Genomic DNA, 12593 nt, shown 5'->3' with positions numbered 1-12593 from the left:
ACCATTGTAAGGCCTCTGACTGGGGGCGATTGATTATTGAATAAACAAACCTTGAGTTTTCTGAGAGTTTCTCTCGTTGTAAATCATTTACGGAATATTGACGTTGATCGTATTCATTTACTGTTTTCTGTTGCGTCAATGACCCTCAACCATTTTTATGAAGGGACTTTATACATGGGTCTAGGGGATGCATTTCCTCTCAGAAGTCGCCTGTATATAGTTTTCTGAAGAATCAATTGAAGTGGTCGTCCTCCATGGTTCATGACATGCATGATACAGGGGTCTAGGGGATGCATTTCCCCTCAACAGTTGTCTGTAGTTTTCTGAAGAATCAATGGGAGTGGTCCTCCATGTCTAGGGGATGCATTTCCCCTCAAAAGTTGTCTGTTGTTTTCTGAAGAATCAATTGAAGTGGTCCTCCATGGTTAATGCTCATCTCAATCAATGAGCTGTAATTCAACTGATTTCAATTTCATTTCCTCTTTTCTTATACATATCTTGAATTCAACTGTCAGTTTTGTTTTAAATTGTGAATCAGGTGAGAAAAGAATATTCATGTATTTAATCTATATAAAAATCTATAGTTGTCATATTTTAGGGTAAGATTTATTTGTAAGTGTTTTTATTCTCTTTATTTTTTTGATAGGCAGATAGAAGAGAGAAAAACAAGAGTTGATGTTACTTTAGGATTTTAGATAATAGCAATTTTATTCAACACTTTGTAATTTTTTATTTTTTTTATAGTGAATTTCTCTTATTGTTTTGTTTACAAAGTTGCCAAACTATGTAAATTATATTTGTATTTTTGTGTGATTAATTGTGTTTGTCTTTGTATTTTCTCTACTTGCCAATTAATTTTAAATTTTAATTGGGTCTAGGGGATGCATTTCCCCTCAAAAGTTGTCTGTAGTTTTCCGAAGAATCAATGGAAGTGGTCCTCCATGGTTCATGAGATGATACAGGAGGTCTAGGGGATGCATTTCCCCTCAAAAGTTGTCTGTTGTTTTCTGAAGAATCAATTGAAGTGGTCCTCCATGGTTCCTGCTCATCTCAATCAATGAGCTGTAATTCAACTGATTTTAATTTCATTTCCTCTTTTTTTTTTATATTTGTATTATTATGTGATTAATTGTGTTTGAAAATTTCCACTGCAGAACTTTTTACTTTATAACATTTCAAAAGAAAAGAATAAAAACAATTGTGGTCTCAGTAGCACTGCTCCAAAACACCAGAGTCTCTCCAATATTCTCCGTAGCTCCTGATTTGTTAAAGCTATGGGTGATAAGCCCCATGCAGTTCTTATCCCACTTCCATTTCAAAGCCATATAAAATCTATGCTAAAACTAGCCAAACTACTTCATCACAGAGGTTTTCACATAACCTTTGTCAATACTGAATATAACCATAGACGCTTACTTAAATCTAGAGGTCCTAATTCCCTCAACGGTTTGCTTGATTTTCGATTTGAAAACATTCCAGATGGGCTCCCTCATTCGGATATTGATGCTTCCCAAGATATCCTTGCACTTTTTGAGGCTATCAAGAACAACTCAATGGCTCCATTCATGAGTGACCTACTTAACAAGCTCAATGAGACAGCCACTTCCAATGTGCCCCCAGTAACATGCATCGTGTCGGATTTCTTGCTATTCACTATCGCAGCCGCTGAAGAGCGAGGAATACCTATTGCACTATTTCAAACTGCCTCTGCTTGTTGCTTCATGTGCTTCAAACAACTTCGTCCACTCAAAGAAAAAGATCTTGCACCAATTAAAGGTATGAAGGTCCACTGTTTATCACCATTTCGGGGTTGTTAATATCTGGATTGCAATTTAGTAACAAAAGATAAAGCTAAATGTAATTTTGAAGAGAATGATATCTTCTTATTTTACTTCAGAGTAAGTAGAATTTATAATTTATTTTGATGGTTTAACATCAAGATTCTATATTATTGCCTATGTGATCAAGCCTAATTATCTATGAATAAGGAAACAAATAATTAAAGATTCAATTACAGTATTTGATTAGACTTGATTTCCTATGCTGTGCTTGATTTCCTGTAACACTCCCCCTTAAGTTGGAGTGTATGTTAATTACACCCAACTTGCTAAGTAAAGTCTCAAACTGTGTGGAGCTTAAAAGCTTAGTAAACAAGTCTGCTGGTTGACACGACCAAAAGATTGATGTCTTTTCCCAAGTGCAGGAGTGGCGAAGTAATAAATAACCCGGCAAGACCGGGGTCGAACCACAGGGAGGTTACTTGTATAAATTATAAGCAACAATAATACTACAACAATAGTAACAATAATAATAATAATAATAATAATAGTGATAATAATAATAGTGAAGAAGAAGAGGAAGAAGTTGATGAGAACTTTGAGATGAAAGATTAACGTAAGGGTTAAACAATGATAACAACAAATGTCAAGGTTAGAGGATCCACTAATGGTATTTCAAACAAGTATAGTATAAACTCTTATTATTCAATTGGAAACCACACACAAGGAGTTTCCAATCAGATTATAAATTGTTAACATGATTACATTAGCTATCTTATTCGAATAATGCTAATACTTGTAAATGTTGTCAGGCATTCATGATTATAACTTATGTTAACAACAAATCAAGTTCCTTTCATAGCTCAGGTGTCGGTTATACCATACAGTATGGGCTATGAAAGTGCCAAGTATTTGTTGTACCAAGTGTTATACAACATAAATCTAGATTAACCATTTAACAAGCAAAGTATTAAAAGTGAACAAGATAACAAATATAACGCATGTTAGTATCCAACATTAAGGTCTATGTTAAGTTTATATTATACTTATTCTTACACCATTAGTGTACCCTTTTCACCTTGACATAATTAATTTAGCTAGACATAATGAAAGAAAGAAACATAAATAAACAAGATAAGAACATAAATGAGAAAGAAGTTAACTAAGTAAAGAAAAGGAAATGAAAGGCATAAACAAGAGATTAATATAAAACTGAAGTATTACAAAAGATAAAGAAAGAGCATGATTTTGATCTGAACACCATGATGCCTAAATACATGGCAAATGCCTCCTTTTATAGGCCAAAATTAAGAACTATTGATTTGTTGACTAATTGATGAGTGGGTGGCCACATCTTGACTTGGTGACAATTCTTATCTTCTTGTCTACCAAAAACATCATTGATGACGTCATAATTTGAACAAACTTAAATCATGAAAGTTCTAGGAAATTGTCTCATATTTCCAGGGTAAAAATTTGAGATCATTTAAACTTCTAGAACTCGAGATATGGGCTGAACACTGAACAGTGTCTGGGCTGCATGATAGATTCAGACTTCTTCGTTGTTGCTACAATTTGGACTTGAAAATGGCCTTTTTAAATCTTGGGCTCCACATGAAAGTTGTAGGCCTATGTCTTATCTTTCCATCCATATAAAATGGACCTAAATCCAAGATCTACAGCTCCAGATATGACCTAATTACCGAACAGTGTTCCAGTTTGGACTACACCAGCATCTCTTTTCTAAGTTTGGCCATCTCTTTGTCCTTTCAATTTCAGTACTTCAACTCATCAGTCAATTCTTTTATTTATGTGATAGGCCTGCATTTAAGATGAACATTTACCATAAATTAAAGGTATCTTATATAATTAGATATGTTATTATAAAACATGCTTTAGTTAAGGAGTTATTGATACTTCAAGTGCAAAAATGATGATATAAAACCTTGATAAAAATGCATTTTTAAGTACTAATCACTGGTTGGTGTGTAATTTGAATGTAGGCTGTTTGAATCATTCCTGCTTGAATTTTCTCACGTATAAAATAACAGTCTATTTCTATATGCTTGGTTTGCTCATGAAAGACAGGATTCGATGATATGTGCATTGCTGCTTGATTATCACATAACGAAGTTACTGGCTGTGTGTGATTTATCTGTAAGTCCTTCAAAATGTTTTTCAGCCATGTAATTTCGAAGCATGTAGTAGCTATGGAGCGATATTCTGCCTCTACACTTGAACATGATATTGTTGTCTGTTTCTTGGTTCTCCAAGAAACTGGTGCCTCTCCAAGTAAAATGCAGTAACCAGTAGCTGATCTTTTCGTGTCCTTACAACGAGCCCAATTAGCATCACAAAATGCTCGTAACTGAAGTGCACCTGTGGACGGCAACAGGATGCCTTGCACAGGTGTTTGTTTGATATATTTGAGCACTTTATAAGTCACATCCAGATGGGGTTACCGGGGCTTGTCCATGAATTGACTTAAGATATGCACAACATAAGTCAAATCCGATCTAGTTATAGTCAGGTAGAGTAACCTGCCAACTAACCTCCTGTATGTTGATCCATCCTCCAAAAGCTTTCAATCGGATTGTGTTAGGGACACATTTTTCTCCAAAGGAAATCGAGATGGCTTGACACCCAAAAACCTCATATCATCCAGAATGTCGAGTGCGTATTTTCTCTGTGACAGACTGATGCCATGTCGTGATCTTGCAACCTCGATGCGAAGAAAGTATTTAAATTGCCCCAAGTCTTTAAATTTGAGTTGCTTGGACAAGAAAAGTTTGGTGTTCTCTATGTCTTGCAAATTATTCCTAGCTAATATCACATAATCAACATATATCAGTCCATGATGGCTTCAGACGAATAAGGAATAATCAGACAGAGACTGATGGAATCCTGCAGCCTTAAGTGCATCGAACAACTTGATAAACCACTGTCTAGAAGCTTTTTTTAAGCCATACAGGGATTTATAAAGTTTGCAAACACGTGTCTCCCCCTTTCGCTCGAAGCCAGGAGGGAAAGTCATGTAAACGTCCTCATCCAAGTAACCATGCAAGAATGCATTGTTGACATCTAACTGATGTAAATGCCAACCACGCAAAGCTACCACACTAAGTAAGATGCGAACAGTGACCATCTTGGCTATAGGAGTAAACGTTTCCTGATAAACAACGCCTTCAACTTGGTTGTAGCCCTTAGCCACTAGCCATGCCTTATATCATTCCACTATCCCATCAGCCTTTAACTTGATTATGTATAACCACTTGCAGCTGATTGGCCGTTTATGGGATGACAATGGTACCAAACTCTAAGTCCTAGTGGCCTGTAAAGCAACTTTCTCATGGTGCATGGCCTCACGCCACTGAGGATGTTGAACAGCCTGTGAAAAACTAGTGGGTTCTTTGAGGAGGGTGAGTTAAGTAGTATATGCCTTGTGATGGGGAGAAAGGTGAGTGTAAGATAAACAAGTAGAGAGGGGATAAGCAGTACCTGAAGTGTGAACCATGTTTGTGGAGGATGTTGGATCAGGCCTTGAAGGGAGAGTCATGACGAGATGAAAATCTTGTAAGTATGAAAGAGTGGTAATAGAACGACTGCCACGACGAAGAGGAGGAATGGGCACAGGGGAGGAGTGGGTCTGTTTGGGAGATAAATCAGGTAGTTGAGGGATAGGGGTGGTTGGAGATGGAGACTCTATAAGGGGAGCTGGAGGGGTATATGAGTTGGTGGAAGGAGGTGTCTGGGAATTGGGTGAGCTGGTGAGTGCAGGACATGTAATTGGAGGGGGGTGGGTGCAAAATCTATGTCGAAAGGTAAGGATGGAGTGGGAGTGGGAGGTGAAAATGATGTGGCATCGAGATTAGTATGTGATGCAGGTGTAAGAAAAGGTAATATGGATTCAAAGAAAACAACATCCCTGGAGACTATTATTCTTTGTTTAGCTAGATCAAAAACTCTATACCCCTTTTTCCCATAAGGATATCCAAGAAAGATACACCGAGATGCTCAAGGATCAAATTTGAAGCGACTTTGTGCATGGGTGGAAACAAAACATAAGCAACCAAATACTCTTAAGTGTGAGTAATTAGGAACTGTGTTGAATATTTTTTCATATGGTGTTTTTCCGTGGAGAATGGGGGTTGGTGTTTGATTTATGAGATAAGTGGAAGCAAGAATAACGTCACCCTAAAATTGATTAGAAAGACCGGCTTGAAGAAGGCATGTGCCATATTTAACAAATGCCTATGTTTGTGTTTGGCAACGCTATTTTGTTATGAAGTATTAATGCAACTGGTTTGATGAATGATACCTTTGTGAGCGTAAAAGCTTTCAAGCTTGAATTCAAGACCATTATCACTACGAATCATTTTGACTTTGGAATCAAATTGATTTTCAGCCATGTTGATGAAGTTGACTAGAAGATCCCTAGTATCGGATTTATGTTTAATAAGGTAAATCCATGTGCATCTAATGTGATCATCAATGATAGTAAGAAAATATTTGGCACCTAAAAAAGAAGAAACTTTATAACCACCCCAAATGTCAACATGGATTAAATCAAACGGAGACATAGTAGTAATGAAACTTGAAGAAAATGGAAGTCTTGTTTGTTTTGCTAACGGATAAATCAAGCACTTGTTATTAGAACAAGAATCACTTTAGGAAATAATGGAGAGACTTTGGTTGAGGGATGCCTAAGACGTTGATGCCAAAGGTTCGGGTTGGAAGTTTTGGCATAGTTGCATGTTCCTTTCTTGGCTTGGTCGAGAAAATAGAGACCCTTCATTTCAATTCCCGTCCCAATCATCTTCCCCGAACATAGGTCCTAAATCACACAAAATTGGCTTAGAAAAATGGTTATGCAAGAAGAATCAAATGCTAGTTTGCTAATGGAAATTAAATTCAATTGGAAAGATGGGACACACAAAACATTATCAAGGATCAAATCAGGAGATAAATGAACTCTGCCTATGTGAGTTACTTGTGCTATTGATCCATTTGGTAATTCAACAGTGCAGCCATTAACCGGTCTTGAGTATATGAGCAGATTTTGATCATAAATCATATGATCCATGCACCCACTATCCAAAATCCAAGTGCTTCTGTTGCCATTAGAAAAGAGTGAAAAAGCTTTACCTGAGAGCTCATCATGAGTTAGACAATTACTAACATGTTTAGCAGAGGATATTTTAGTTTTTAACATATCGAGTATTTGTTTGCACTCTTCAACTGTGAAAGGAAAATCCATCTCCTTCCTTTCATTCATGTGTGATGCAACTTGATTTCCATTAGAAATTGTCACTGCTCTCTTCTTGCGACAATATTCAGCTGTATGTCCCTTCCAGCGACAGAAAGTGTATCTGAGATGTGCGCAAAAATCCTTGGTGGTGTGATTTGTTCTGTTACATCTGGAGCATCTCTGTTCAATTTCAGTCTCATGGCTTGAATTCTTTACAGCAAAGACAGCAGCCTCTGGTTGAGCATGGATTTTCCTGGCTGTCACCTTTGATTGCTTCTCATGACAAAGAACCAGTGAATATGCCTTGTTTACCATGGGTAATGGATCTTGCAACAGAGTGTTGCTACGAACACCCACGTACGAATCATTAAGACCCATGAGGAATTTCATGGTTTTCTATGTGTTCAGATATATAACCACTTCCTTGATTGATCCATAAGTGCATGTCGGAAAGGTGCAGAGTGCATCACGCTCATCCCATAAACCTTTTAGCTTTGTGAAGTAGGATCCCACAGACATGTTGCCTTGCACACAATTGTGAATTTCATTCTCGATATTAAATAATTGAACCACATTCACACGTGAGAATCGTTCTTGTAAATCAAGCCATATTTATCTGGCATCCTTGCAGTTGATGATGCAGATAGCAATATCTTTGGATATAGATCCCAACAACCAAGTTTTAACCAAACTATTACACTGATTCCATTGTTGATGCTCATCTGGTTTCTTCTCATCAGACTTCTTCATCGAGCCATCTTTGAATCCAATTTTCTTTTTGATTGTTAGTGCTATAGTCATGGATTGGCTCCATGTGCTATAATTGTCTTCAACCAAGGGTTGTGGCACAAGGACAACGCCAGGTTGATCTGAATGGTGAAGGTAAAGCTGGTGATTGGGATGATCCCATCTTGCGCCTAAAGACGTGCTTCCTTGGTTTTCATCTCCCATGGAAGTTAGCTAAAGGGTTTGTGTTTTATTTTGATACCTAGATTAATTGCTCTGATACCATGAAGAGAATGATATCATCTTGTTTTATTTCAGAGTAAGGAAAGTTTACAATTTATATTGATGGTTTAACATCAAAATCCTATATTATTGTATGTGATCAAGCCTAATTATCTATGAATAAGGAAATAAATAATTAAGATTCAATTACTGTGATGTTTTGAAATTAAATGAGTAGGTAAAAGGCAATAAAGCCCTTGAAGGCTAAGAATGAGTATAAATGAATAAGGGGTATTGTAGTAATTGAATAAAGAGTTGATATATATAAATAGAAAAGAAAATAGAAGAAGAGAGCTATGTTTTAAGAGTGAAAACTGACAGGAGAAGAGAAGAAAAGGGGAGGAAGAAGAAGAGAAAAGAGGGAAAGGTAAGGAAAGGAGAAGAGAATTGGAGGAAATAAGTTTAAAGGTAAGATTATGTATAAATGAGTGTTCTTTAAGCTTTAAGTTTCTGTTTTGATAAATGTTAGGGTTTTGAATATTGTGTTTTGGGTTTGATTGGAATGTTATGGGTTGATTATTGTGGGTAATTGGTTAATTAGTTGATTGTGAGAGATTGTAGGTAAAGATGATGATTTTGAGTTATGATTTTGTTTGAATGGTGAAATTGTGTTAGAAATCAGGAGATGACAGTAGGTAATCTGTGAAACTCTGGGTTTGAGGTTGAAGATGACGAAAAATCAATTTGGTCCCTCAATTTATGAAATTACAGTTTAGTCCCTAAACTTTGGGAAAATTATAATTTGACCCCTAATTGTATTTTGAGATTCTGGACAATGTTATTATGAGGTTAAGGATGATGAATCTCATTTTGATAATTGATTTTGAATATTTTCAGTTTGGTCCCTTAATTTTAGGAATTTACATTTTAGTCCCTGAACTTTATGAAAATTATAGTTCGGTCCCTGCTTCGTTCTAGACAGAATTAAAGATGGTTTATGGGTGAAATTTCAGTATGGTTATGTATTTACAGTTTGGTCCAGTTTTGGTACAATTACGTTTTGGTCCCTGTTTTGGAAAATTGGCATTTTAGTCCATAAAATTAGGAGACTAAACTTGGTTTTTATTATATGCATTGGGATCTTTTGTTTGAGTTGTTTTTGAGTATATTTCATATATTGTTGTAGGTTCTCCTAACGATCCTCAATAGGATTTTCGGGTTTTTAGTCTGACATTCCTTTTAGTTCTATATTTCCAGGTGAGTGAGATAATCCTTAATATGCATATATGATAAGTAAATATGTATGTTGATTATACAATGAGTACAACTCATTAATTTCTTGAATAATTATATATGTTGCTTATTTTCTGAGTACTCATTTATTCTTGAATTTGCACTCGCAATCTGTCAAAGTAAATTCTATTTGATATGATATACGTTTCTTTGATGATTATGTGAATATCTATTATGCCTTGATATGGGACTTGTCAGTAACTCCATGCTAACGGAGAGTAGTTAGCCTGTGTGCACATAGTATTCTGTATACCTAGCTGGTGAGAGAGGCATCAGCCTATGGTGACTGATCATCTCACAGTGGTCAGCTTCGGGTGTCATCTGATCTCTGACATATAGTCCATTATGTTATGATGATATGTTTAGTATGTATATGTATATGTATATCAAGATAAATGATCTTGCGAACTATTAATATCAAGAATATCTAAAATATATATTAATTATTATTCCCTCACTGAGTTGGTTGAACTCACCCCTCATTCTTAATATTATTTCAGGTTTTTAGTTTCTGATAGCAGGTGAACCTTGTTAAGTGTTCCTGCTTCTTCAGTTTTGGGTCGGTATGCCTTGCTTATCTTTCAAGGCTATTTGATTCAATGTCTTAGGTGCTCTACTATTACCTTATTTTAATTAAGTTTGGATTTTTGACAATGTAATGAGTATTATGGATTATTGTTTTTGTTTTAATTACCGATGAGGAGTTTTAAACTATCTTTTGGTTTCATCAGTTTTGAATAATATAATATTTCTGAAGATTATGAAAGGCTGCGTATTTTTGAATAAATTATTCTTTTGATATGTCCGTTTTGAGGCTTAGCGCAGGCGGGGTGTCCTTCTGACATTGCTCCTGCGTTGCCGGTCACGGACCCGGGATTCGGGTCGTGACAATTACAGTATTTGACTAAACTTGATTTCCTATTCTATGATTGATTTCCTATGTTGTGCTTGATTTCCTTTAACAAATTTTGTTTTGTACTTTTTGTGTTTTGCAGACGAGAGCTTTCTAACAAATGACTTCTTAAACAAAGTTATAGACTGGATTCCTGGAATGAAAGGTATACGTGTAAGAGATCTTCCGAGATTTTTTCGTTGGATGGATCTCAATGATTGTTGGTTTAACCACACGATGGAATCAGCTGAGAAAGCTTGTAAAGCATCTGCTATTATTGTACATAGTTTTGATGCTTTGGAGCAAGAAGTTCTGAATGCTCTCTACTCAATGTTTCCTCGTGTTTATCCTATCGGCCCGCTTCAATTGCTTCTCAATCAAGTACCTGAAGATGACCTAAACTCCATTGGATGTAATCTGTGGAAAGAAGAGCCTGAATGTCTCCAGTGGCTTGACTCCAAGAAACCGAACTCGGTGGTTTATGTGAATTTTGGCAGTATAGTAGTCATGAATAAGGAACAGCTTATTGAATTTGGAATGGGACTTTCTGAAAGCAACCACTCTTTTGTATGGATTATAAGGCCTGACATGGTCATTGGGCAGTCAGCTATTTTTCCAGCAGAGTTTATGGAAGAAACTAAAGAGAGGGGCTTTATTGCTAACTGGTGTCCACAAGAAGAAGTCCTTAACCACCCATCAATTGGAGGCTTCATAACACATTGTGGATGGGGTTCCACAATTGAGAGCATTTCTTCGGGGGTGCCTATGCTTTGTTGCCCATTCTTCGGGGATCAACAAACAAATTGTAGGTACGCATGCAATGAATGGGGAATTGGAATGGAGATTGATAATGATATCAACAGAGAAAATGTGAAGACGCTTGTAAGGGAGCTGATGGAGGGAGAGAAAGGTAAGAAAATGAAGAAGCAAGCCATGGAGTGGAAAAAATTAGCAGTGGAGGCCACAGCTCCAAATGGTACATCATCCATGAATTTGGACAAGCTTATAAACGAAGTTCTTCTGTCACGAAATTAAGTCATCGCTCAAGCTTGAGCCATGGTTTTCAATTTGGTTGTTGGTGCTATGTGTCTATTGATTTGGCATTGTTGAATTAAAGCATTAATCTTCATGGTTGTTCAACTTTCATTATTCTCAACAGGACAAAACATTTTCTTTACTGTACTGGGGAAAGGGGATGGCTAGCGCCACAATTTTACATTTTGGAGGGACACCCTGCTAGCCACTGTGATCAGTCTAAGATATCTTAATGATAAAACACGGATTGTAGTGTGTCGATCCATATCAGTTGGTATTCTAAATAAATCTTGTATTTTCCATATGAAAGTCTCATGTTTGAACTTTGAATCTAGGGAAGATCGAGGGCGAACTTTAATGATTTAATCTTGAATGCCCATTTAATGCACTGCGGGCGGGCACGAGGACATTGTCAATCAAGCCACAGAGTTCAAATCCAACAGTTTGAGCCCATGTTTAGCTAGCCATAATTCTAGATGTCATGTCCGAGAAAATAACAACAGGCCCAGAAAGCAGAAACATTATTCCTGCCTGAGATGTCACAGCTGAAATTCTTTGAAAACTCACTTCCAGAACCAGATTTATTCCTAGCGTTAATTAGTTCACTGTAATTCCTGACTTCTTAAACTTATTACACTATCAACACTCCAAACAAAACCCACGTTTTGTTTTCGATCGCCAGCCAAATCTCTTGCAAAGACAACCAAAAAGATATCAAGTCACATGAGTTTACTATAGTTCTTGATGATTATATTCTCATGTTTACTTCTTGACATGGTCTTGTATGCCTTGCTGGTAGCAGTCAAGCTTATATTTGTTTTTTCCGGTGATCGAGGGATCGGATTTTATTTATTTATTTAATATAGTAAGAGATTTCAGGCCTACAGGGAAGGGGCTTATAACCACCACCACACGAAAAATAGGAAGAAAAAGACTAAAAATGAAACTGACAGTGCTAGTCAAAAAATGAAGAAACTGACAGATCAACACCAAAGAGTTTAGTTCCCTAAGAAACAATACTGAAGATGGCATTCTCACTGTGAAACCCAACAAGAATTTTTAAGTTTGTAATCCAAGCACACAAGAATTTGTGAAAGTACTTTCTTACTTCCAATTCTTTAACAAAAATTAGTTAATTACGGAGGATCTCAATAGATGGATGAAGATCTGTTACAATTGAAACACATGAAAAGCCTAGAAGACACATTTATGAATAGATGGAAAAAGAGGTTTGGTCGTACAAAATCTATTTTGCGAAAACATCAATAACTTTCTGATATGATCGTGATCAAATTTTACTATAAAATTAGGCCTAAAAGATTTTTTTCCAAGTTTTTGAATTTTTCTCTCATTAATTTTGAATTATAGCTTTTATTTATTCTTGTTATTTCTTTTCCTT

The 12593-nt window shown here is 36.3% G+C and overlaps 1 protein-coding gene across 1 annotated transcript; it reads left to right on the top strand.

Annotated features, from left to right (window-relative positions):
- The first annotated feature begins 1170 nt into the window (after window positions 1-1170).
- Window positions 1171-11503, top strand: LOC133677233 (7-deoxyloganetin glucosyltransferase-like). The gene is made up of 2 exons (XM_062099140.1): window positions 1171-1776; window positions 10263-11503. The coding sequence occupies exons 1-2, from the start codon at window positions 1275-1277 to the stop codon at window positions 11192-11194; spliced, it is 1434 nt and encodes a 477-aa protein (XP_061955124.1). The 5' UTR covers window positions 1171-1274; the 3' UTR covers window positions 11195-11503.
- The last annotated feature ends 1090 nt before the right edge of the window (window positions 11504-12593 follow it).

This window comes from Populus nigra, chromosome 17, assembly GCF_951802175.1.
Source record: "Populus nigra chromosome 17, ddPopNigr1.1, whole genome shotgun sequence".
Taxonomy (NCBI): Eukaryota; Viridiplantae; Streptophyta; class Magnoliopsida; order Malpighiales; family Salicaceae; genus Populus; species Populus nigra.
This window is presented reverse-complemented; position numbering and strand designations above follow the sequence as displayed.